Here is a 27177-nt window from a genome sequence, read left to right as displayed (position 1 = left end):
GGACAACAACTCTTGCATTTCCAATCTAGAAGCACACACTTAATAGAAATTTCTCAAAACAAATTACAATTATAATTGTAGCTCGACGTTTTGGTGCTCAAGTCGAAAGTAGTAATCTTTTCGTTTTTTCTTTTCTCCTTATTCCCTTCTTCTAGCTATCTGTATTTTCTCTTTCTTGCGATTTTCGAGAATATCGGACCCCAAAACTTGCATTTCAGCCTTACTCCGGTCAAATGGCTGCAATATTGGGCAGCTACGTTTTCAAAAGTGTAGCTAGAATTACATGTTGCTCTTGTCATGGAAGGAAATGTACACTCTATGTAGGCTGGTGTCTGTGATGTTAGGGAACTAGAAGTATTGCTTGTTACTGCGCCTGGATGTAATGTTAATTCATCCAGACTAACTCTTTGTCGGGTGTCAAGACAATATGCAGTGAAGTTTCTTGTCTGGGGAAGGCCACGTTTTGAATGGTTGATTTTGAACTCGTAGCTGCTAGTTTATTAATTACATCGTCGCAATGTTTTTGCCTTTTGTAGTCGCTGTTTCCGATCACGTTGATTTTTTTTATATTTCTAGGTCCTCTGATGTCCGATCACGTCGATATTCGGAATATCCCTGTTGGTCAGATGAGAGAAATCACCATTGATTTGAGCGGTTAGTAGAGTACTCACAGGAAGCCCAGGCTATGAATCAGGGTACTTCTTAACCTTTATACCATACCTCTTCAAAATGAGAGCTTGGCCTGTCTGTGACTTGTCATTTTCGGCCCGGAACAGGTGTATACTGTTGCCACCTCCATTTTTTTTTCCATCATAATCAATACTGAATGGCCAGCTAGTCGAGCTGTTTAACATTTCATTTTGGCTAAGTATGTAGACAATTGCAGCGTAAAACTCGATTACACAAAAAGTGAGCATTCCTTGTGAGGTGTTTTTGACAATTCCCATAGTCTTGAGACGATATACGATTACATCTAAGCATTTTGTAAGAAGGATAAATGCTACCAACACAACGTTTCTGCGACTACCAGTCGTCTTTGCTAAGCTCGATTGTTTTTACAAGTGTTATTGTGGGTCGTCGATTTGACCTTGAAGACTTGTGAAAAACTTTGCGAAAAAATTCTTTTTATCAGACGTTTATAAAATACTGGTAAGTTGAAAAAATAATTCGTTTCGTATTCTTAAGAAAGCAATTTGATTGTTTTTGCCAATCACCGAACTGCTTTGGATCGGTGAAGCGTTGCCCATTCATCTATTTCTATGTAAGAAATTATCGTTATTTTTTTAAATATTGGCAGGTGGAGATCAATGGAAGGACGTTGCTGAAAAACTGGGATTATCCCCAAACGAGATTCGTTTTCTTGACAGAAGAACACTAAACCCATGTGACGCTGCATTGGCGTTCCTTTCTCAGCGGTCTTATCTAAATGTGGGATGTCTGTATGATGTGCTTACTGAGTGTGGGCTGCCTGTGATAGCTGATTTGTTATGAGGCGACTTCATAAACTTACCACGGCTTTCACTGATCCGACACTTTAAATCAATCTTGCCAAGCTAATATGGGCTTCCTGTAAGACGTCACTCAGAGGTGACTCAGAGGTGTTTAAACGGAAAAGAGTAATTTCTGACCCGTTTAAAGCAGACTCTCTCAGGGATAAAACCACTTTATCTGCAATAGCAGTAATAGTAGCTAGTGTTAACTTTATTTTAGGTGGTCTAATCCACTTAGCCCATTACAGTATTGTAAGTATCGCTATTTTCCATGTATTGCCACAAAAAAGATATCATATAAAAATCTGAGAATATGTATAGTATTAAAATAAAATAAAACTTTGTACGGTCACAGAAATATTTCCACCACCTATATGAATATATTAAAATTAAAACCTTTTTTAACGACTTTATGGACTACCAGTTGCTTTAAATAACGGCCCGCATGAGAAATATGAAAGTATAAATTGAGGACACTGTTTTTTGCGTTTTCTGCTGCAGACGGTTACTCCTTTTCAATATGCTATCGAGGAACGCAAAGGTCTAGCCGTTTGCTAGACTGCAAAAAAGCCCGTATTTTTGCTCCGACCAAGAATGCGCAAGCGGTCATGAAGAACGAAGGTGAAAATAGGCTCGACCTCCAGCCTTGGGTGTTGATACGCCCGCGATTCTCATGAGGTGCGCGTTACTCTCGCCCCTTAAAAACCGATTTTGAGAAGAAGAAAGGAAAAGGGATGTTTTGCAATCCAGCCGTTTACAGGGCTGAGGAAATACTTTCAATTGTGTGTTTGAGTCTGGCCCCGAGTCCTTTGCCCTGCAGGGGTGGGAGGAACATAATAGGGAGGGAGGGAGATTTACCCTTCTGTACCTTCCCCCTCCCTGCAGTCCAGCGCTCTACCGAATGAGATAGGCTGGCCCTACCTTAGTATTGGGTGTCTTATGTGTCAGCTGTTTACCTGGTTTCTTACCCCAGGAATCAATCACATAACACTATAACATCAACGATTGCCTTGACAAATGGATAAAAAAGGATCCCAATTTCATTTTCCTAGCTCCATGATGGAATAAGCTTAATTTTGGAACGAAATAAAGAAAATTGTCGAAAAAAATTTATGAAGACCCTATTATCCCTTTTCACCCATCGAATTATTTCTTCTAGAAACTTTTCGTTATTCCATTATTCCGGCGCGCTCAAAAAGGGCATTACGTACGATCCGTTCGCCTTATTGCTGGCGCTAGAGCATAACCTGTTCCAAGAGTTCATTGGGGAACTGGAGGACGAAATGGAGCTTTTTCCTTGCGCTGTCCTTCATATCTGAAAGCCTGGGACAGGCCGGTTCACTAACCCAACATTTTGCACTGATTGAGAAGTTAGTATTAACCTTGGGTTAGGGGAGGGTTAGGGGGAGAGAGAAGGATTGGTAGGGAGAGGAGACCGGCGATCAAAGCTCTCCAATTTGAATGACCAGAGAAGCGAGCCGTGAGAAAATCCCCTTTGCTCTCTCGTCTCCTTTCGCAAGCCCCTCGCACTTGACAATTCAAGATCGATATCCACCAAATGGAGCATGTGGAGAGCTTGCTCGCAGGCTCAGAGTCCGCGTCAACGATTGCCGTAACATACAAAGTTGTTCACGCTTTTCTATTTTAGGGTGGGTAGGGTGTACAGTAAGTGAGAAAAGAAGAAGAAACATCTTCATTTTTCCACCAATATTTCCGAACATTTTGGCTTAATTAATGGGAATTACCCACAACGATTTGGCTACGCATCGACTGAAGAACTAAAACAAAAACCTGAATCAAGTATAGTCATTAGTTTAACGCCTAAATTGTGAACTAATAGAAGTCTTCAAGGTTTCGGAGTAGGTAAGATCACCATAGAGATAAATAAAATACAAAGAAACCATTTTAACCGGTTAGCTCACTAATGAGCTCAAAGTCACCTTGTTTTGGTGGTGAACTATCTGGTATTTGTCTACTAATAATTCCTTTTATTTTTTAATTTTCCACAACCCCAAAATCCAATATTTTTCCAGTTTTCTATAATTTTAAACATGCCCCCACTCTTTATTCATTAAAAATATTCGGAAAACCATCGAAAACTCTTCACACAATCATGGAACCAATTGTGTGGAATCTTGGTTCGATTTGGAAGGAAAAGGGCAGAAACTGAAACGAAAAACTGTGACAAGACCTTGACCAGAGAATTCCCCCTTTTAAAAGTTGTACATTGGAGGAAGTTCAAGAGTATAGCGCAAACAGAAATTTCCCACGCTGCTTAACACTTCTGAACAATTGGCATAATTACTCCTCCTTAGGCAGCAATTATTGATGCTTCGAATCTGTGCGCTTCAACGTTACATTCACGTCATGTTCAAAATGTTCAGCATGGTCTTAAATCTTCCCCTCTCGGGATTCCCTTCTTTAGTCCCGCAAGAAAAAAACTTCTCTTTACCATACGATAAATCCTTTATTGACCAGGCTTGCACCATGCTTTTGAGCTTTAATTGATATCGACGTAAAATGTATAGAATTAGGTCAATATCTAGTTATCTTGACCTCACTCCTGGGCAATACTCCGCATATTACATTTTTTTCCTTAGTTATGCGCAATAAAACTTATGAAAGTGAGACCTCCAATATCCTCCGAAATTAAAAATGTACACTTTTCCCAGCTTTCCCACATTTCGTTATACCTGGGATCCACTGCATAAAATCAGTCTTAAGGCCGGCCAGTATGAAAAACAAAAAACCTTTAACGTGTAAGTAATTTTTAAGTGCATTATTGAGTGTGTAAAAGAAAGTCTTAAATGCTACTGTTGATTTTACTGTGGCACCTTTTACCACCTTGAACAATCGGATTCATTAGATTTTGAGGCAAGAAAGATCACCATAGAACTAATTCGATCAAGTGAAACATTTGGCATAAATTGGATAAGTTACTTATGTCGTTATACTGATTTCGTTAACGTTTGAGTTGCTTAAATTGGCCGAGCAAAGAAACAAGTGGAAACAAGCTATGTAAGTGAATTCTTTACTTTGCAGCATTTATATCATTTCATTTCTATTAATCTATTTTAAAACTTACTTTGTTAATTCTATAGAAAACAGTTCTTACTCCTTTACTGTAGTACCCCTTTCTTACAATAACTACAAAACTCATAGGACAGGTTAATGATTACAGAGTTTAACGCCGTTAAAAAAAAAAATCCAAACCGCATTCAACCATTTTGAATTTGGCCATGCATCAATCACATCTGAGCATTATTTGCCGTCAACAGCGTCAAGAAACCTTGCAGCCAAGATAAACAAATTCCTAACAAAACATTTGGAGGCGAACTGAGACTGGCCTAAACCACAGACTTAGTTAGACTTCGTAAAATAAACGGCCCGTGCGGATCGGTCTCTCAAGGGGGCTTTTCCCATGGGGAGGAAAATGTTTCTTGCGAGCACAGGTTGATCATGAATGCCGTGAATTTACAATGTGCCCACAGCCAGACAAAGTAATTCACCGTAACGTTTGTGGCTCCGTGAACTTACTTAGATTCTTGCTAAATATGAATTTAAGGAGAGTATGAGAGCACCCTGATATTTTTAGAAGGCCATTTTTCAGTTCCTACTTCAATCTTAAATCGCCTGAACTCATTGGACAAGCATAGGCATTCATTTGGTGCGCTTCAATTTGCAAAAAAAGGCCTTGAGAGGTTTTGATATTCAACGTACAAGTTGACTCCATATATTAAGAACGGAAAATATTACTCTTACGTGATCCGTTCGACATCAGGAAGATTTAGAAGAACCACTTCCCTTTTAACTCATCACTTTAGTCAAAAAACATCAAGGTTTATCAAGGTTATATTATTCGTGGTATTTACTACTTTGTCTTTTTTTAAGATACTCGGATTGAATCTCCACCCTTTTGGTTACATAATATACTCGGGCAATGAAGGGGAATAATGGAATAAGGATAATACGGAAATTTTCGAGTTTGAATTATGGAATAATGCTCTTTGTGAAGGGGAGGTAAAATAATGGGAAATGAGGAAAAATTTTCGATTTGGCTTAACAGAATAATGACCCTCTTGAGGGTGCCGGAATACTGATTTTCGAGAAGTAATAATTCACGGGGTGAAGAGGAAAGCTTACTAACATTTATTAACTGCTCCTGCTTAAATATTTTCGTTTTCCATTATTTCAGTCCCAACAAATTATAATCTATTTATTCCGGACGAAAGAAATCATTATTCCAGGTTCTTTCCCTTCTCTCTTTCCCTCTTTTCTTTCTTTCTTTCCTTCTTTTGGTTCGTTTCAGTTTTTTTTTTTAACTCTCCCCCAGCGCTATCCATTTTTCGCAAAAGAGAAATAATTATTCTCTCTTCGTTTGCGCCATTGCCTAAACGCTTGGAAACTCTGAAACAAGATAGCAGATACACGGAAAAGAAAGAAAAGCACAAATTCAATCAAATTTTAATGTCTGTAATCATGAGCAGTGTCTCAACTTGAAAAAGAAAATTTTCTATGTTTTTTCCGTTTGGTAAAAGAAACAAACATGTTCGTTTCTAGTGATATAAAGAACAAAGACCAATATTTGAGCAGAGCCTGATACGAATCTTCAGGGTCGGCCAGGGTTTTTGGGTATACGGTATACAGGGGCTTTTTAAATCGGGTATAAGGTATATTGCAGCTTAACTACGGGTATTCGGTATATCACTTTCTTTGAATTTCAGGTATAAAGTATACCTGGGTATAATTTTGGGTATATTTGGATGAATTTTGGGTATTTTGGCGAATTTTTTTCAGGTATACTGGTATACCACTACCCCCCCTGGCTGACCCTGAATCTTGCTCTTTCATGCATCATTGGCCTTGAATTTGTAATAATGGCACATCGAAGATCTACTTTACTACAAGAATGTTTTTATTTTCGGACCCTGTTTGTGAACGAACTATTTTGCAAGTAATGTACGAGAATGGAACAAGACATTTTAATTCGTTTTTTTTTTTCACCAAAAAAGATTAAAAAAATCGTGCCAATTCGGTAAAACTTCCATGATAATTTTATTCTTGTCATTTAATTCAGTTTGTGAACTTCATGTATTAACTGAAAATCACACCGTGAAAAAAAAGAAATGACATAAAAAAATAACAAGCGTACATTTCTATACAGTAAGATACTTATTTGCTCCAGTACCTCTGTTTACAGAAAAAAAACAGTCGTTTATTTTTTTCCAGTCAATTATCGTGAAAACTGCTATTTACAGTGGAACCTCAGTGTCAAGGGATTAGAGAAATATTTTCGCTATTTCGTTCGTACGTTCATACCAGCAATTAGCAATTAGTCAATGGTTGTTTTATTGAATAGAGTTTAGTTAATCTTAGCTCTAACGAAGCCTCCCGCACTACTGACAGCTTAGTCTTTGTCTTTTATACACATAGCATTATAGCTGGCAATTACTAAAATATTGAATCTTTAAGTGTCACTCTGCAAATTCAACTCACAAATTTCATTCTGATCAAGTTAAAACCTATGAGCTAGCGATAAGAACGTAGCTATTTTGCAGATACTAAAAAGAAAACTGATTATTAACTATCAGTTTAGAAAGTCTTCGGCCGGTGTTAGGGTATATTAAGAAAGACATTCACAATGAATTAACGAATCTATCCAAAAATGATAACAAAAACGGTTCACAAAAGTTCATCCTTAGGCTGAACTGAAATGAAGCCATTATTTTGCCACCTAAAGTAAAATACCGTGAACTCATCTTGTTTCGTGGAAATTAAGTTTGCCATAGATGGATCACAATTACCCATGCAACAAATTCAACTGAATTTTTGACATAAATTTTAAAACTGTATGCATATCTTTGCAGTGATATTTCTGCAACGTTTATAGTGAGCCCAGTTTATAGTGAGCCCTTGGTCTGTTCCGAATCCAACTGAATCCAAGACTGAGTCTTGGATTCAGTTGGATTCGGAACAGACCAAGGAACACAAACAGGCCAAGTAAGGGTAAACATTTTTGTATTTCCCTTAAATTTATGACATAAAGATAAAACTGTCCCATTTTATCTCGTCTTGTTCTGACTAAACATCGTGAGCGTTGTATAACATTTTCAAACTTGAAAGAAACATAATTATAGGGACTTAAAAGATACATTTTCCGGATTTTTGTTGCCTTGAAGCAGAATAAAGTTGTAGTATTTGGACTGACGTTCAAATTGTCTGTAACCATTCGCATGGTTAACAAGGATATCAAAACCAAGTTTATAACTCCGAAAAAACTAAAAGGCAAGGGAATTACACAAATCCTCTTAGCGCTATTCGTTTAGCTTGCGTGGCTGGTGGGATTAACGGGCGAGTGCTGTAGTTTTTTCGGCGGAGCCGCGTGAAAATTCCGTTGCAAGGGGAGCAAGTCAACTTGACTCAAATTTTTTGGGAGCAAGTCGAATTCCTTGTAGGATTCGCCGCTAGCGAAAATCTCTTGCGACTTCGCCGCTCGCTACGCGTGGCAGCCACACCGCTAAGAAACTACCCTGGGCACAACAATCAGCCAGCTGCCCAAGCTGTATCCGTTTGTCTAGAGAGATTTTGGGAAATTTTTAAATCCTGGGAACAAGAAAACAAAAGTAATAAACTAGTCTATTTTGCGGTATATGGTAATGAAGCTACTTTTTCGAAAATAACGCAAAAGCGGAAATAGGTTCACGGGTAATTAATCCTAATTGATTAAGCGAGTTCAGGGTCTTGTCCTCATTGATAGTTGGATTTCAGTTAATCTCAGTCACTTTTGTTGAAATGTTCCAGCCAAGTTTTTGTGATTCTTAAGCCCGGGGGAGGGCGCGGCACTAACTTATTCGGCCTAAGCGGGTATGTGCCGCTTAACAGAGTATGGTTTCTTGAACAGGGTATAAAATTTCACTAGTTGGGGTCTTGAAGAGGGTGTCTTTGAAACAGAGTGTGAAGGTTGACGAATACCGGTCTACATTTGTGACACCAACAATTTTTTCCAAGAAATCTTATCTGTTGCAGTGATGTTAGTTTGAGAAATTACTTATAATTCTGGTTGCAAAATGATACGAGTCAGGGTGATAAAGCAAGGCTTCTTGTCTCAAAAAGGGTAGCGACATGAACAACAGTTTTGGTTTGAAGGCCTCGGTAGCACACTTCAACCCTACCCTCCCTTGATGGCCCCTTCCCTTGATGGCCCCTCCCTCGGGTCTTGACCTTGTATGATTTGTATGTTTCAGTTATTTTCTCTGCCTCACTTGCTTTTCAGTTACCTTTTGATGTACGATTGGTTCCACTCTTATACATAACAGCTGATGACATTCTAACATCGCTCCTTGCTGTCTCGCCATGAAGATAATTATATTCTTGCTACTCAGTTTTCTGTGGATGTTACCACAAGCAGATTCTGCTGAAAAAGGTATGAAAAATTCTTTATGTCCTTTGTTGCCGCGACCGAGTTTCTCTCGTCATTGACGGCGGCCGAATTCAATGATGCAAGCAGTTTTAGCCCCATTTACTGGGGAGATCTTGGATCCTTGACACTAAAAATTACACGGTGACCGCTGAAAGACAAAAACTACTGATAGACAATTTTTCGTACTATTTCAACAGAAGAATCTAGCTTTCATCATGATATAGAAATGTGTATTTTGCAGTTTTATGAGTGGAGGATTAACCATTAACAATTTAGGTTGAGCAATACTAGACGATAGCTAATTCAGATTTCACCTCCTTACGTCTGTTTGAGTCATGCAGTAGGTTCCGTGGTCTTTCTTTACAGATTAAATATGCCTCTCTAGCTGTACGTATAGAATCAAGTGAAGAGTGGAATTACAGTGGAACTCCGGTTACTCGAACAAGTCCGTCGAACTCGGATAACGCAAACTCCCCACTTACTCCGCTAACTAAATACAATTTCTCTTGGATTTGACCGCCTTTGTTCAGTCATTTTTACTCGGTTAACTCGAACTCGGATAAGTAAACTCAAATTCCCAGCTAACTCGAACTAAATTTCGTTTCCCTTGATCGAAATTTACCTCGGTAACACAAATTCTGGTTCTTCCAACTAACCAAGAGGGTGTGCAGTGCCGTGGCAGTGCGGTTAACAGTTAAGGTCTGGGTAAAGGAAAATGAGGTGCGCACAGAAAAAAATTCTAGTCGCGCGAGTATTTTCGCTACAAAGGCAAGTTATATATCAAATTAAAGCTAAAAGACTAATTTCATCGAATTTCAAAAGGCGCTTAAGTTTTTTGCTCTCGAACTCAGAGGTATCAAGTTTACTGCTGAAGCTCCAGCCCTTTCGCGTTGTTAAATATTCACTTCCTTTTTATTGCATCTGATTGACAGATAAAAGACCTAAAAAAGGGTGTGAGGAAATTTGCATATGTTTCGTATTAGCGGAATTATTGCATTTCCAACTAAAAAGTCGAATCTCGAGCGCGATTTACGCAAAGAAACTGACATAAAATGAGTTACAAAGGGAAATCGGAAAATTCCTCACACCCTTTTTGAGTCTATATCATTATCCATCATATCTGAAAGTTTCAAAGCGATAGCGGTAGTTAACTGAGAACTGGCCAAAACAATACTATAGTTAACTGATATTTGGCCTGAAAAATAGCAGTTAACTGAGAATTGGGTACCCCCATTAGCACCCTCAACCAAAGATGCCATCCCATTAGTTCTTCTTGTCGCGTATAACACTACAGCAATTTGTTTTTACTAGTGCAAGAAACAGATCACGCTGTATTTCACAGTCATTTTCCTGTTGTATAATCGTGTTGTACTTTCTGATGAGATAAGTTCTGAATTTGCACTGTATTATAAACTGAACTGTGCTGAAAACAGTAAACTATGATTTATTAACATAGCAAACTGAATATTCGATCAATTGACCCTGATAACTCGAACCCTTCACTATCTCGAACACTGGGATTTTCGTTCTTCGCTTCAGAGTTCGAGTTACCGGGGTTCTACTGTAGTTGCATGTCAGGTGGGATAAATCATATCATGGAGTGTTAAAAAAGAAAGAAGTGCACAGACCAACCGGTAGTAAAGATTTTAAAAAAATAAATTAAATAAACTAGGGCGCATTTTATTGTACCAATGCCTTCTCTAGTTTCCGAGGAATGTAGAGGAATGAAGGAAACGCGGATAGAAATGACAGAGGTTTTAGTGTTGAATTTGAGTAGCCCTTGGTTCTAACATAGTCCTTGTGACTACTCGCAGTTTTTTTTGTAGCTTGATTTCTTTAACAAATAGACTAGGGCTATGTCCACAGCATAGTCACATATCGGATAGGTGTTCATGCTATACCGAGTAGCTTTTCGTTTTGGCACGAATAGCCTAAGTAAATCTCGTCAGCATCAGATTTCTTGGCAGACTCAAAAAAGGTTTTGGAGGAAGTGGTTAGGAGGATTAATGTTTGCCAGTTATCCCATCTTGGAGGGAAAGATAGATGGGAAAAGAGAAAGAGGTCAATAACAGAAGTTGGACGTTGGGCACTTGACAGAGGTTGTTTCTGCTGTGCGGTCGAAGATGCGACGTCCTTTCAGGAAAACCTGTCGATGCGTTTTCCCACACATGAGTGTGAGAGTTGTTCTGTTTCTTTGTTTGTTTGCTCTTCTTGATTTTTTGTTTGTTTTGTTTTGTCCTCTTTTTTAAAGTTATCTTTAGTAAAGTTGCATTTGAGTAGCTTTGTAATATATAATTATTTGTAGGTTTTAGCTGGGAAAGTCTTCGCGGGATGAGGCAGATTAGTTATTTATTTATGTTTGTTTAAAGTATCTGTCTGTCACGTATTTTGTCTTTCTATGTATATTTTTGATTTGTTTATTTCTTTATTATTTTATCATAGATTTTTTTTGCGGCTTCCAAGACTCAAGTTGCGGTTTCAGTGGCAGTGGTTGGACTAGGCGCCGCACAGGAAGTAGTACCTCTTCCTATACAGGACCTGATCACACTACTCAAAACGGAGCAGGTGAACTTAGCAAAATTTGACAATGTAAACTTGTAATCACCACTGCTAATATAAGCCAGGTGTTGTTAAAAATTAATTTTTGTCAGAATAACAGAATAACCTTGGCTTCTGACATACTCGCGACTACCGTTTTTTAACTTTGGCTTTCGAACTTATTAAAAACAATTTGGTTAATCCACTTGGTGGGTTGCTAAGATTAGTGAGGAAGCCCATCTTTTCCATCCCACACAGTTCAGCCTTGAATTTGTCTTCTAACATGAAAGGAATCCGCCTTGGTGGGTGTATTGCTGGAGTTGCACTTTCATTAATCTCCATCTTATATGCACCTGGAAGTGTCCAATGCCTCTGAACTGATATACTGTACTAGGTATTTAGTATTTCTCTTTTAGTATTACAACTGGCCTCTACAGCAAATGAATTTCTTTATTAACTGAAGTTTGGTGGCGGTTTGCAGCCTTAATACTGGTATGACACATGCATCACCCACCTTAAAGTCAATGACATGATATCTACATTTGTACTCATCTGCCATGTCTGTCTCGCCCATTGTTTCAATCTAAAGCCTGAATGACCCCCTTTTACTGCCACACTCAATACCCATGTCCTTACAAATGCTTTCTGGGATGACATGACACTGAGCTCCAGCGTCAATCTTCAATGGTATCTTCTTTTCTTTAATTTTCAAATTTATGTAGCTCTCATTCACCGGGCATTATTTCTCTCCGTCATTGCTACCTTCCTTGTCAGCTAGATGAACCTCTTTGCTCTCAGCCTAGCTACACTTGTGAAATGGTTAGGCCTGTGACAAGCTTTACACGTCTTTCCGTATGTAAGACAACGGCCTAGTTTGTGATGACATCCTTAGAATTAAAACATGTAATCATACCTGCTTTATACTATCTTTCGAATTCCCATGCTCATCTCTCTGAATATTTCTTCTATTCAATGCATCATCCCTCGAAAGGTGCAATGATTTTTCAAATTATTTGAATAGGAATGCTTTCTATCTTTTTGTTTTAACAGGATACTACATGTATAAAGAAACATCCGTGCAAAGTGAAGATCACAAGTTGAAGAGTCCCGAACTAAGATTTGAAGACCAGCCCATGTGCCTTAAATTCTTTTACCTTATTAATTGCTCTTCATTTGGAAGCCTTAAGGTCACTATCAGCAACTTAACAACGTTCGTTAGAAGTCGTGATAAGTCAGGCACCACATGGTATGCAAAGAGACTGGACATAACCAATCTGTCGGGAATGTATGAGGTAAGATATGATTCGATCAATTTGTCCTAGTATCTAAATCTATCAGGATAAACTACGGGGCCCGGTTCCTGAAAGGTCGATTAGCGTTAATCCAGGATTAAAATATGGTTCCGTTTTTGTATTTTACATTCCTATGCTTTGCTTAGGGTAACATTTTGTGTTATCATTACTGTATCTCGTAGTAAAGGCTCAACAATATTTTGTAACCTGAGTTGTATGACTAGAAAACTGTGCTTGAAATTTGGGTTAATCCTGGGTTAAACTTAACCATCTTTCGAGGAACCGAGCCTAGGTAGTCGAAACTTACCCTACTATAGCGTCATAAATTCTCGGGAGCAGAAGCGGGTAATCGGCTCCCGTCCTCAGAAGTAACTGAAGTACACAGAGTGAGTTTCATCGGAAAAGCAATATCGTACCCGGTGGCAGGTCATGTAGAGTCGACGTGTTTGCGCCGATTGTCATGGGTGGAACAGGGGAGGTGAGGAAATTCCGCGACCTTTTCTTTTTATAAGAAGTTTGCAACCAGCAGTATGACGAATGGTGTTTCGCAACAAGGGTGTCAGTGTTGGCAAAGTATCTTTTGAACTTTCTTATCCTCTCAAGATCTAAGACCTGTTTTGCCTGACGATCTTACAAACTTTGAGGAAATGAGGAAGTTTAAAAGATAGATCTTGGGAACCTATTTTGCACTAATATTCACTAGGTGCAAACGGTAGGAGAGAAAGAAAGAAGAAGAACACACGACCAGAGCTGATCTTTCTTGGTGTAAACAGTAGAAAACAAAAAAAAGAAGAAGAACACACGACCAGGAAATGACAATACAATCACGCATGGTGAAATACGTTAACATTAAGTTTTAACTGCGACAGACAGTGAGCCCTAAATACAACAAGACGTAGGTTGCTTGACATAGATCTCATGTTTCCCGAGGTTGCGCTTTTTGGGTAGTCATGCACAGCTTCTCTGGATCCGCCCTTTACCGTAACATAATATGTTTTACAGGTAGAAATAGAGGGCTTACTAGCACCAGGAAACAGTGAAACATGTGGTATTGCAATTGACGACTTCTCGTTAAAGAAGGGACCTTGTATTCAAGGTTAGTGTACTGACAATTTCTAAGTTTCCTTTGAGTTGACTGTAACAAGAATTTTGATGTGTGCATACACCTCATTATGCCAATGACAGATCGTTTACCGTGTACCTTGAGATCCAAAATTTGCTGCTATTTTTGTGTTTTGTTGTTGTTTTTTCAAATAAAGGCCTACATATGGCCTTTAACTTGGAGACGAATTTGCTGAAAAAGAATGAAAATGTTAACCGATCGTTAAGTGGCCTTTTTTTGTTTTAAGGTTATGTTACACGGGACGATTCGCAACAACGATTTTTAGCGCAACACAGCGTTGCAACATTGGTGCGACATTGTTTTGAATGGTTACAACATTGTTCTAACATTGCAATGCTGTGTTGCGGCAAAAATCGTCGTTGCGAATCGTCCTGTTTAACATCACCTTTAAATGGTACATCAGTGTAAGAATATAATCTGAGTACGGTGTTTTCTCGCACCCTCGAAGGGGACACTTTAAAGAACTCGAAGAGAATCTGTTTGCTTGACCTCAAGGGAGTATCTTTGTTTTAAGAAATGCAACAAACAGTCTTCCAAGAATTTTTGTTTCTCATAATAATTCTATCTCTCATTTATGTTGAAAGCCATCTCTGTACGATCACCACCATTTTTAACCCTTATTTTAACATGTTCTGTAACATTTCATCGCAATCGATTGGTGCAAAAAACGCCACATGTCTTGTCACTGCTTTGAGTGCAGAAACGCACAAGAAAACAAATAAATTAAGAGAAAAGGTGTAAGATGATTCGAACAATTACATTTTAAAAAAAATGGGGAACTGATTTGTTGAAATTTAATTCAAACAGCTGTCTTACACATGTATCTTTTATTTTATGAATGGATTAAGGTATCTGGCTTAAATTTAGTTTACTCTGAGCGCACCACATTGTTTAGATGCGAAACACTCATGGAGATATCTGGTAACCTTGATAGCCGGATAGCCTATAAATGATATCTCACTAATATTCATTCTAGCTATGAAAAAGACTTCATATCACGAGATCGGAATATATCTTGATCGGTGACTGAACAAATCCTGCAAGGCCACCATATTTGGACTCGTTAGGAAACAATGTTTCACTTTGTTGGCTTACTTAACAGTAAGACTTTTTTTCCATGTTTTAACGCTCATTTTTAGCAATTCACAAAGCAACCGTTGACGGTTTCGTGGTCTAAAAGCGTAACATTACATACTCTGCGATCTGAAGCAAGACTACAAAATGAACAAAAAAAAATGGCAATTTACTGTCATGAGCTAGTAGAGCACCTACATTTTCGTTTTGAGATATTTTCTCACTGCATAAAGTACTTCTCAAATGTCCGTTGAGGGGTTTCAAAGTGTCCGTTGTCCGTCTTAGAGAGGTGTCCGTAGTTACAGTAAAATGACTGACAGGATCTTCGTGTGAACGGGCCTTAAACCGCTCTAGAGAGCCGGATTTCAAAAAAATGCGGTTCGGTGACCGGATTAACTGGTTTTGTGCAGGTGTGAACGGAGGGACGATTCATGTAATAAGGTATGTTACATTTGAGGATCGCTGAAAAAAATCCTAAAAATTAGAACCCGCAAAAATTTCTTGCCACACGGTATACGTATCACGTTATTCTTTCTCGCGCGCTCTACATGTTACGGTGGCTCAGCACAGGTTAGATGCTGGTGTAGAGCTCAACTTTGCCATGGACAAAATACAACTTTATCAAGTAAAAATCACGATTTTCATCGTTGTCGCGGCAACACGGATAATTTTAAACAAGTAAATGTTTTAATTTAGTACAGTGGAACCCCGATATAACGATATGCCAAGGGAGCAGTGGAATTAGATCGTTATATCGAGGTATCGTTATATCGAGACTCCCGATATAACGATATTGCCGTAAAATAACCGAAAATATCGTTATATCGGGGTAAAATTAACATGTACTTTTTTAACTACATATGGTTTGATTAAACTTGTAATGAGTATCAAATGACTCACAAATGTAGCGTTTCAAGCACGCAGCAATGTCCTTAAACAATTTGCAAAGCATTAGACGTTATGAAGGTTACACAACAAAGTCTGTGGTATGAATCGTAAAAGGGAAACAAAACAAAACTTAAACATTTGAAGTTGCGACTGTAATCGTCTTTTCTTTTCGCTGTTTGCGTGTTCATTGTTTTTCTTTTTTAACAGACACTTGTTCATTAATCAAAGTACTCTTCAAGTTTGGTTTGCCTCGTTTGTTTTATTTGCAATCTTGAAAACGCATCCTTCATCGCTGAAAGAGAATACTAAAACTGACAGAACTATTCAATGACAAGGAGGATAAAGAGGCATCGTAAACTGAAAGCTGTTTACAGAAACGTTACAGATTACTGTACTCGATTACTGCAATGTTATTGTATTAAACTAATTCAATGTTTTGTTTAAATTGTATCTGTGTACTGATACTGTAATATCGTTATATCGGGGAAGATTTTACGCTCGGTGCGCTAAAAACTCATCGTTACATCGGGAATATCGTTATATCGAAGATCGTTATATCGGGGTTCTGTCCCATACAATTTACTGTAACTTTTGCCGGGACATAGCATATTTATCGTTATACCGGGGATATCGTTGTATCGAGGATCGTTGTATCGGGGTTCCACTCTAGGATTACTCAAAATTTATTTCTTTATCCTCATTTTTTACAAATAAAGTAGACCAAATTGTGACAAAATCAATTCAAATGGAAAGGAAATGGCTGTCATGTAATTGTTGATTGTTCGCTCAAATTTCGTCAATTCAAACGAGAAGGGTGAGATATTTTCGTTTGTACACGTGGCCTACATCTGCAAGTGACCTGCAAGTCGCCAGTTTCATAAGCCGAACCAGACTACTAAGAGTGCATGCATGAGTGTGCAATGCCAAGCTGCATGCCTTAAAGCGCGGCGCCGCGACGCAACCATAAAAAATACCAGCGGGAGGGTCTTAACTTTCTATCATACCACGACGGCCTAACCGCCATAATTTGTTGGAAAATAACTAACAGATCGCATTGTGGGTGGAAAAGAAGCAAAACCACACAGTTGGCCGTGGCAAGTGAATCTGGGAGGCTGCGGTGGTTCACTGATTCATCCTTATTGGGTTTTAACAGCAGCACATTGCCCTGACCGGGGAAGTGTCAGGTTTGTTGAACTTTATCTTTTTTTTTTTCAGTATGTAAACCCACAACCCCAAATAAAAACCATTCACGTGACTCCGGTCAAATAAGACATGGTCTACAGACCAAAGACAAAGAAATAGAAATAATACACGATCTAAGACTCTAGTAGGACCAAGTCTACTGACTTGATTTGAAAAAAGGAATAGGTATAAAATAAGGAATTCGGACTGTGTTTGAAAAAAATGGAGTAGATGGATTAGGGAGGTAAGATAAACCGATTGCAGACTAGTATAAAAAGGTGCTTTAAGGTATTTATTTACAGCATTTTCATTGTAAGTGTCTCTTGGATGGAACCCAATAGAACTGGCTTAATGTAATAGAATAGGCCAGTTTCACCAAAGTTTCAGACCAAAATTCATACTTGGCTCCAAGGCTGAGGCTAATATAACAATAGAAATACTGAGTCAAAACGCGTTGTAGTAACGTAGGAGCTGCTTGTAAGGTGTTTCCTCATTGGTCGCAGAAAACAATAACACATCATTGTTTATCATCATTTCCCATTATTAGGGTTAGGGTTTGGAACCAATTGGCTCTTAGGGGTTGGGAGAGCTCCTTGTAATGTAACATGACCCAACTAAAGAGAAGACGTAAGGGATTTCTTTCTCCAGGGACAAAGCAAACTGTCCGTAATAATGAAGTGTCCGTATTAAGAGGGTGTCAGTAAAGCGGGGATTGTCTGTAAAGTCGGCGTCTGAATCTCACTGCGATTTTGTGTTTTTTATACTCCTCAGCCTAAGGGCCAAGTCAAAATTCGAAACTGGCCTATTAAAAGCGTAGATTGCAAGCTGTGGATTACATACGGTATAAGAGGAGAACTACTGACTGCTTCTTTTTCCCGCTTTATAATCTTTTATGAAAATTATAAACCAGGGAAAATAAACAGTCAGTAGGTTTTTTTATACCGAGTTCTGATTTGGTACCCCTACGTCAGTAAAATAAAAGTCATTCGCATCGATAAAACATGCTTTTAATTAAACCAGATTTAACAGATTGAAAATCAGACAGAAGACTCTATGACTTGCGTTTACAAAGAGATCAATTAGGAAAGTATCCCATGAGGTTTACGTATCAGCATGTTTAAAAGCACATGTAGTGTAATTGTTCGTCTGTGCGTGGGTGGTAGGCGCTGAAAGGGAATGTGGAACTGTGGGGGAGTCGGGTGCGCTAAAATTTTTTCTTTTCCCTCTCCCCTTCGAACACCTGCCACGCACGCTTATTGTATCTGCACATAGAGGACTGTTTAACGCCTTACCTTTGTATGTCGTCCTTACGTCCTGGCTCGATTGTCGATTAAGAATCAGCCAGAGCACTCTGACTGGGAACGTGGACCACATTGCTATCCCAGAATCCTTGGCAAGCGCGTGAGAAACGTGCACCACATTTCCCAAATTTTTAAAAAGAGGTGCTTTTTAAAAACTATTTTGAAGCAAATACGCGATGGGAGCGGCATTAATGGTCCACAATCAGTCTTCACCTTTCCTTTCGGATTGTATTTTCCAACATAACATTGTTAATACAAAGCCAACAAAAGTCCCAAAGCGCTTGATAGCCGCTTAATAGAGGTGACATAAATGGAGGAGCTCTCGCGGGGTGGCAAAAAAGTGGCCGCGGTGGCTTTATGGGGGTGGCCGCTTTATAGAGGTTAAATGTGTAAATCTTTTCTACATTCATTTCGGGAGCTTGATTGCTCGCCGCTTAATGGATTTACACTGCTTGTGTTTTAATCACAGTTGTGTGATTGACCCTCCAATAACCCTCTGGCACAACACCCTTGCTTGATTAGAATTAATTACAGCTACGTATAAAAACATTAACTTTCGAAATTTTTCCCTCTTAGTGTTTATTTGCCCAAATCAGAACAACTTCGCAGTGGTCTCTGACGAGTATTTCTACATATCAACAGTACCCTCCCAAACGAGAAAAACCCTTTTTACTCAAAAGACATAGTTCGGCTTTGTTTTATTACCATATCAGAGAAAGAAAAAACGAAATTAAAAGGAAAAAGAAACTGGTCTAATTAACTGCGGTTAGCGCGCAACAACGGAACCTAAAAGATAAGGAAGTGGCGGGAACTGAAATTTAAGCAAGGGCGCTTACCCTGAAAAGTCACGACTGACCGGCCGGAACGGTCATTTTGGAAATGAAGGTTGTTTACAATTCACAAAACGTTTCAGGAAAATCTAATGGAACAAGACTTTTTGAGTCATTCCAGCGAAAGGTTTCCGGGAGCAACGGACGGAGTGTGTTCTATCCTGCGGTGCAGGCGTATTTTAGGCGCGCGAAAGCTGCTTGTTTATGTTCGTATTGTTGTAGCCGCCACCTTTGATTTTATGACGGAGGAAGATTGGGGAGGTGCTTTCGTGGTGGGCGAAACATTCACGCGCCCCCAAAAATCGCCTGCACTGCAGGTTACATGTACTACCTAGCTGTAACACGATCTGTAAACAACCTAAACATTACTTGTTGTCGCTTGGCAACTGGACAGCGTCGCATTGCCTATAAAGGGCTTAAAATCTGGAACGGATTAAGGAACCATTAGAATATATTTCTTAAGAGTATTGAGACTAAAATTTGCGAAATTTTAAGAATATTTTATGTATAAATCCGAGGCTGAGAGTTTGAAAAGGAATCATTTTTGTATGTTGTATCATATCTTTTTATTTTAACCGTATTAAATTATGAAAAGACAGATCTAGACACAGAACACTGGCAATTGAAACCCCAATACATTCTAAAGTGGAAATTCCATAAACTGTAATTTATAATTAAGAATAATTCAAGAATATTTTCAGCCCAAAATTGACAGAGAAAAAAAAAAATTGACAGAGAAAAAACAACATCGTCCCCAGGGCTTTTCCCTTAAAAAATGGAAAAGCCCTGGGGACGAGGTTGAGAGAAAAAAGAATATTCAGCCAGGGCAGGGAAAAACAACATTCTTATATCAAAACTAGTGTAGTTTAGATACATTTAAACGACGTATTTTTAGAAAATATTTAAGAAGTAAGTATATATATTCAATTTTAATTAATTATATTTAGTTTAGCTGACCATTATCATTCTTTTTTTTTACGTGCAAAATTGGTGCTGAAAAGCCCTTTTTAATTTGTGGAGCAACAATAAATGTCATTGTATGTGGGACTGTGTATGTATGTGTGTACGGACGGAATGTTGCAAACGGAAATTCGTGTTCCATTTCTTCAAAGCCAGCTTTGATAGCAGTTTTTAGTCTTTGATGCAGTTTTTCAGTAAATAGAACTGGTTTGTACACAGGTAGCCCAAGCTCGAAATATGAGCATCGGCGACCATCGACATTGTTGCATAACATTCGAAATACTGTATAAAAATTTGTATGGAAAAAAAAACCTATCGTTTCCGTAACCTACGAAAATGAAAGGATTTCAATAAAAAACAGCTTACCTTACTTAAAATGTGTGTTACGTCTCTCTTGTGTTGTCCACGGGCCGATTTATGGCCGTTTTATGGGTTTTTATGTAAACGATTTTCTCTCTATGTAGGTAAGCTGTTTTTTATTGAAATCCTTTCATTTTCGTAGGTTACGGAAACGATAGGTTTTTTTTTCCCATACAAATCCTTATATTCTGAATGTTACGCAACAATGCCGATGCTCGCCGATGCTCATATTTCGAGCTTGCGCTACCTGTGGTTTGTACAATTGGTAACCACGATTCTGAGGCAAAATTTACCAGTCCTGAATTTTGCTTACCATTTGCCCAAACTATCGACTGACCGGTTTGCCATGTACATGGTAAACAACCGAAATGTCCTCTTTTCAGAGTTCTCTCTGCCGGAAAACATATCGCTGCCGTAAGTATTTAGGAATAGTCAGATATGGCTGGACTTTTCTGATTAACAGTGAAATTATCTTTACTAATGGACAGACCTGGCCTTTCAGATGTGACTAATGGTTAGAGCTCTAAGTTTGTGGGGAACGAGTGGCCTTTTTAAAGATTTTTTATATTTTTAATCTTAAAACAAACTTGTTCTTAGCGCATAATTTTACAGAACTTAAAGTGTGATTACGGATTAATATTATGATTTTATTCAATGTAACTCAGAGTGGGAGGCCACAGTATCAGCGGAGGAAAACAGATCCTAGTCAAGCGAACAATTCGGCATGTCGACTATAACGATAAAACTACGTCCCATGATATAGCCTTACTCGAACTTCAGTCCGCTGCTCCCGTTGAAGAAGACGGTGTTGGCCTTGTTTGCTTGAAAAGCGGGCCTCCGCAGCCAGGAAAAATCTGCTGGATTACTGGATGGGGAACGACAAACGAGGGGGGTTCCTCAGCACCGAAGCTTAGGGAAGCACAAGTACCCCTAGTACAAACGACCGAGTGCAAGAGATCCTATGGTGAAAACGATATAGACGAAACCATGCTGTGCGCAGGTTATGAAAAAGGTGGTGTAGATGCCTGCCAGGGTGACAGTGGGGGACCAATGGTCTTTAATGAAGCAAACACATGGTATTTGGCAGGAGCTACTAGTTGGGGGAGTGGATGTGCGCGCCCAAAGTTTTATGGCGTCTATGCAAACGTCCCTCATTTTTATGACTGGGTTCTTACGGAGCTGAAAAAAAGTGGACATGGACACACTTTACCAAAGCCAGGTAAAGTAGTAGTATGAAAGTAAAACCAAGGTGAAATTTTGAGGTTTCCATCAATTTTTAATTTTGTAAGTTAGAAAACAATAACTCGATATCTTTTAGTAAGCACGCTGTGACTGGTTAATTTTGCGGGCCGTATTTTCTTGTATGGCCAGCTGAATTTGAAAGTTCACTGTCCCAGGAACCCGATTAGCCTCCGACATCTAATTATTAACAAATTGAACTAATTTCTCGGTTTTTTACTCCTTGATTAAAAAGGCGTACACCAAAGCTTACGTGTTAAGGAGGTCCGCAGGTTAATTCCTGTAACCCTAATGGTCCACTATAATTATAAGACATATATATTTCCCTATTTTAGAACATTGTTATCCGCTATATGCTTGGTGTTGGAGGAGGTCAAATTAAAAAGTTACAGGACACGACCACCCTCTATATTAGAGGCGCCAAGGATATTCTAACCTTTAAATTTTTAAACGTTTTTTGAATGAGCACGTTTTTTAATATTAGCAGTGATCACTTTTTTAATGTTATCTCAACACTATTCGTAGATAGATATAATTAGAAAAGAAATTATTAAGGAAACATTATTATTAATCTAGCCGGATTTTTGATAACGTTATCGTCAAATGGGCTTTTTTTACTTTTCCCCAAAGTAGCTATTATAAAAACTAAGAGTGCAACCATTGCTTTTTTCTCTTTTTCTCCTTTCCTTCTCCTCGATCTTTCTTTTTCGGACGATCCCGCACCTATTAGAAAGATTGTTTTGGATTAGCTGGGAAAACAATAGGGATTGTCACACAACAATGCCCTTATCCCTAAAAACAATGGAGGTGCAGATTAAAGAGGACCAAGAGGTTTAGAACGGTGCAGGTCTACTGTCTTTTTCTCATTTCCTTTTCCTTCGTTACTGTGATTTTGGAGCTTCTCAGTCGGGCTTAAGAAACCTGCCTGTTGACGCCTTTTCACTCAAATGACTGCAAATTTCGTTTGGTTGGTTTTCAAAAAATCGGCTATATATAGATAGGTTTAGGGATAGATTATTTTCATATTTTACTCTTAATATTTATATTGTTGTTGTTTTATTAATTAATTTTTTTTTTCACACACATGTTTTGACGAAATTTAACTTTGTTACTGATAGTCGGGATGCAAGGAAAACCTGTTACTATTGCCACTTTATTGATCAAATAATGGCCATTTGGTGGTGATGACAATAATGATGATGATGAGATAATCGATATTTTATATAAACATGCACACCGAATCCCAACCCTAACCCTAAAACAGCATTCCTTAAAAAAAAAAAAGATAGACCCCAACCCCGCATTTTACTGACATCCCTACGGTATGCTTGATTACCAACTACTGTTTTCAAAATAACATTAACTTTACGTTTACGTGGATTAAATGTTGTAGTTTTTGTTTTTCTTTAAAAGATTTTAAAAAGATTCCTTTTAGTCAAAATCTGAAATAGGCGCCCGAGCGAAAATACGTTGAGTGTGAGGACAGTGAGGCAATAATCATTGAATTAGTTAAAGTAAGGGTTTCCTGACGAGATCATTCTTTTTCTTACGTGTTACAGGAAAAGGCCATAAAGATTGTGGCAGACGTGGTAAGACATAAGTTGTTTGCATTTTGATGCTTTCACAAGTCATCAATCCTTCATTGTCAGTGATTACTAAGCTTCCAATAAGAAATACGGTCGACTCCCGATAACTCGGACCCTCACTAACTCGAACCTCGTGCTTACTCGAACAAAAGTCGATTTCCCCTGGATTTCCTTCATACATTGACGGTAATTTTACCCTCGGTAACTCGAACCCTCCATAACTCGAACCTCCCCCTAACTCGAAGTAATTTTTGCTTCCCTTCAGATCATTTCTGTATAACTTTACCCTCGATAACTCCAACCATGTTTTAAGCGCGTGACAAGTCGGAAATAAAACACCGTGTACTGAAGTCCGAGACATTGAATTTAGTTCAAAACCATCGGGTCAATTCTTTTTGTTTACTGTTCCGTCACTCTAGTTTAAATTCAATGTCCATCCCTGTATACTTTGTTGCTTAATTGCCATTCCCTCCCCGTCCTTATTACCGATTAATTTGCTTCAAACTCTTGATAACTCGAACTTTTTTCGATTTCCCTAAAAGGTTCGAGTTATCGGGAGTCGACTGTATACTCAAAATAGCAACCAATGCTAATAAATGCACTTAAGATAGCTTAAGATAAACTTAACGTTTCGTATGACCAGATTATTGGTGTTGCCACGACTTCACTTTACGGGGCCGTCCGGCCTAAATTGTGTAACGAGAGGAGGGTTGTGGACAGTAAATTCATCTCTCAGTTCCAGTCAGACTTTAAAAGTCTAAATACAATCATTTAATATTTGCTAATAAATTTGAACAGGATTTGGCTCAAGATTCTCTATTTAGTGATCCTCATCCAGCAACTCAAAGACAGCTCTTTTTCTTTATCCATTTATCGTAAGAAAACTTTCACGGGTCTTTCAACAAATGACAAATTGTGAATGAACTCTTTCACTCCTCATTTGTATAAAATATACTACATCCCCACGTCTTCCTAGTAAGTAACTGAACCTAACACAATAGCTGTACTTGTAAACGTTTTATTGAATTAACCAAAGACTGGACCAATTGCAAAAATCTTGATGCAAGAAATCGCCGATCAGCAAAATTAAACTCCCGCAAAAATAAAGTGCAATTTGGTATCCACTATTGGACTTTTGACCAGCCAATGTCAGGGTTTTTTCAGGGTATTTTTTTTTACAAGGCAAAAACCCTTAGAACAAAGCAGGTTGGATTTTCCTATCCAGTATGCCTTACACTTACATCAGCAAAAGCGTTTATCATCGTGTTCTAATGGCCTTTTTATTCTATTTCAGAAGGCGGCGACGGCGACGGCGGCAACGGCGGCGGCGGCGGCGGCGGCGGCGGCGGCGGCGGCGACGGCACAAGTAAGTAGCACTGTGCGTTCAGCCAACTCCCCGAAATGCATTATCCCCCTCATTTGGTTGGTCGAGGTTATTGAGAACCATTGGGCTTTGCCGTCGACGACTCTCGCAATAAACAGTTAAACATGAAAACAAAGTAATGTTTGCCGTTTAAATTTCAGTATAGAAAACGTACTACACTAAGTGATTCGTAGTTAACGTGCTGCCTCGTCGAGTTTGTAAATTGTTATGAAATTTTTATGTCAGCAATTCATTTTTAAAAAGGATAGCTCACGACAAGGAGTATGGATAACTTACCATAATCATTTGGAAATTCCCATTGCGTTCGATCAACTAATGCATGGCTTCTGACAAGAAAGAAGGAGTTAAAAGCCGTTTAACGCAATAATATCGGATTCGTTTTCTCTTTCTTGTTGTTTGGTTGATTGGTTTGGTTTTTCTTTTGATCTATAGAGCGGTTTTCATTTGAGTGTCGAAAAGTAATTGGTTTTGCACTTTCTACACGATGCGATTGGCTTAAAAGATTCGCGCCACCTTTTCATCCAATCAGAAGTGAAACCAAAGCCAATTGTGACGCGCTCGCATGCATTTTCCCGCGCTTTGCGTCAGCCACATGTAATTACTTCGAGTTTTGATTGGTTCAATGTCTTGTCTGTGTCCTATGTGATTGGCCAGAGTAATTACTGTGGTTTTGGTTTTACGACACTCAAACGAAAACCACTCTATTGAAAATTGAATACTGTACATTTCTTAAATTTAACAATGGTTTCGAGCTCTTTTGGTAGTTTATGGTTCAGTTTTATTAATACACTCATTGTACTGGATACTCCATGATTCTCTGTGATCCGAAGTTCATAGAAATCTAACCGACATGTGAACCTAGATCATCACGTTCGGACTTGTCTCCTATACAGCATATCAACCAAGTCCCCAGGTTGTCTCTCTCGCTTCGTAGGTTGACAGCATGTCAGGGTGTCTGTCAGGGTTCATAATTTCGAAATGAATTAGTCTACTTTGTGTAGGGCTTATATCAGGAGGAGGCTTTTTTTCGTTTAAAATTCGAGTTGCGGAAATTTTTCAGCGCATCATTGTTGGAAAACAATAGACAACTGCCGACTTACAATTGAATATCAATAAAAACGCAATATTCACGTTGTCCGGACTTGACACTCGCGTCCCGGATGAGAACTCGATATAGCGTCAAAATCGGGGATTTAGACCGTCTGCCACGCAGACTAGTGGTGCCAATGATTGAAAATTTCTGAAGTCAGTTGACGAAGGACAGATGGTTGTAAGAATTTTTGATGAGTTATCAAACTTTGGAAAATAAACGAGTCCAGGCCCCAGTTGTTCAAGAGCTGGATAACACTATCCACCGGATAAATCACTATCCAGCGGATTAGTGTTAGAGAAACCAATTTTGCTTTCCTCCGGATAGAGATTGATCCAGTGGATAGCTACTACGACCAGAATCATTCAAGGTATTGCTTTCTTGTGCAAATTAAGGCTTTTGTTAATTAAACCTCACTGGGACTACCAAATTTAAATATGAAAGATAAAACGAGATGAATTGTGGTCTTAGGGCCTGTTTACATGGAGTGGGGGACCCCGGTCTAGTGGGGTTGGTTTCTTTTGTTTTCACGCTCTGGGGGACACAAAACAAAAGAAACCTACCCCACTAGACCGGGGTCCCCCACTCCATGTAAACAGGCCCTTAGTAGTAAAAAGACGCCATCGTGCAAATGGACCATTCCTGGTAAGGGTATTTGTTATTTTTCTAAACTATAGTAACAATTACAGTTAATTGATATGTGACTCCTGACTTTTAGATTTTCAGGTAACTTTTTTCTTTTACACATGTTTTACAGGTTGTAAGGACAATCTGAAAAAGTGCCAGAAAAAGGTCCAAAAATGCGAAAGAAGCAAAAGTTTTGCACAAAAATGTAGGAGAACATGCGGAATTTGCGGCAATCCATAAACGTAAGTTAAAGTAACTTGAAGACTGGTACTCTTTCATGATAGAGCAAGAAATTACATATTAAAATATTTAACTTCAAGACGTCTGCGACTTTTACGAAGTCTGCTTTTTATTTGGTAACCAAATTGTGGCAACGCTGTGGAGTAGCAATTGCAAGAGCTCAAGAGGTTAAAGAGAGATCGCTAGCCGACGGTTCTTGTGAGCAGTCCATTTTTGAAACTGTCGGAGCACTTGCGTTCCAGAGCATGAAGCGATCTCAAATAATTACGTCGTTTCACCCGACGTTTCAGTCTCATTTGGCTTAACACCTTCTAAGGTAAAGTAAAGAGAGGCAACGAGACACTTCAAGCCCAAACGACTAAACGCCTAATCCTTGCCTTGTCTGAAGGGATACTCGAGCTCAGGGTATAGGTAAAAGTAAAGGACCAAAGCCAAGTAACCTTATTTCCAAGGTTTCCTTTCTCGGTCACTGGATGCTCTAAAAAGACTAAAAAGAATAGAGAAAATAATCAGAGAAAATGCTTTTGAGCAAAAGAAAAAGAAATTCGGATTA

At 38.8% G+C, this 27177-nt stretch overlaps 2 protein-coding genes across 2 annotated transcripts in view; both read left to right on the top strand.

Annotated features, from left to right (window-relative positions):
* The window catches only part of LOC140935309 (uncharacterized), a gene marked incomplete in the record, with an annotated part of 8185 nt that extends 6287 nt beyond the window's left edge, over positions 1-1898 (top strand). Inside the window, 2 exon segments of the mRNA XM_073384860.1 lie at positions 577-654; positions 1298-1898. Coding sequence (XP_073240961.1) covers positions 577-654; positions 1298-1491 — 272 coding nt within the window.
* A 6945-nt stretch (positions 1899-8843) lies between these two features.
* On the top strand, positions 8844-26624 carry LOC140934044 (trypsin-like). The gene is made up of 5 exons (XM_073383728.1): positions 8844-8913; positions 16874-17009; positions 21124-21677; positions 24578-24649; positions 26515-26624. The coding sequence occupies exons 1-5, from the start codon at positions 8844-8846 to the stop codon at positions 26622-26624; spliced, it is 942 nt and encodes a 313-aa protein (XP_073239829.1).
* The last annotated feature ends 553 nt before the right edge of the window (positions 26625-27177 follow it).

Source organism: Porites lutea, chromosome 4 (genome assembly GCF_958299795.1).
Source record: "Porites lutea chromosome 4, jaPorLute2.1, whole genome shotgun sequence".
NCBI lineage: Eukaryota > Metazoa > Cnidaria > Anthozoa > Scleractinia > Poritidae > Porites > Porites lutea.
The sequence above is the reverse complement of the archived record's forward strand: the minus strand, read 5'-3'. Positions and strand labels throughout refer to the sequence as shown.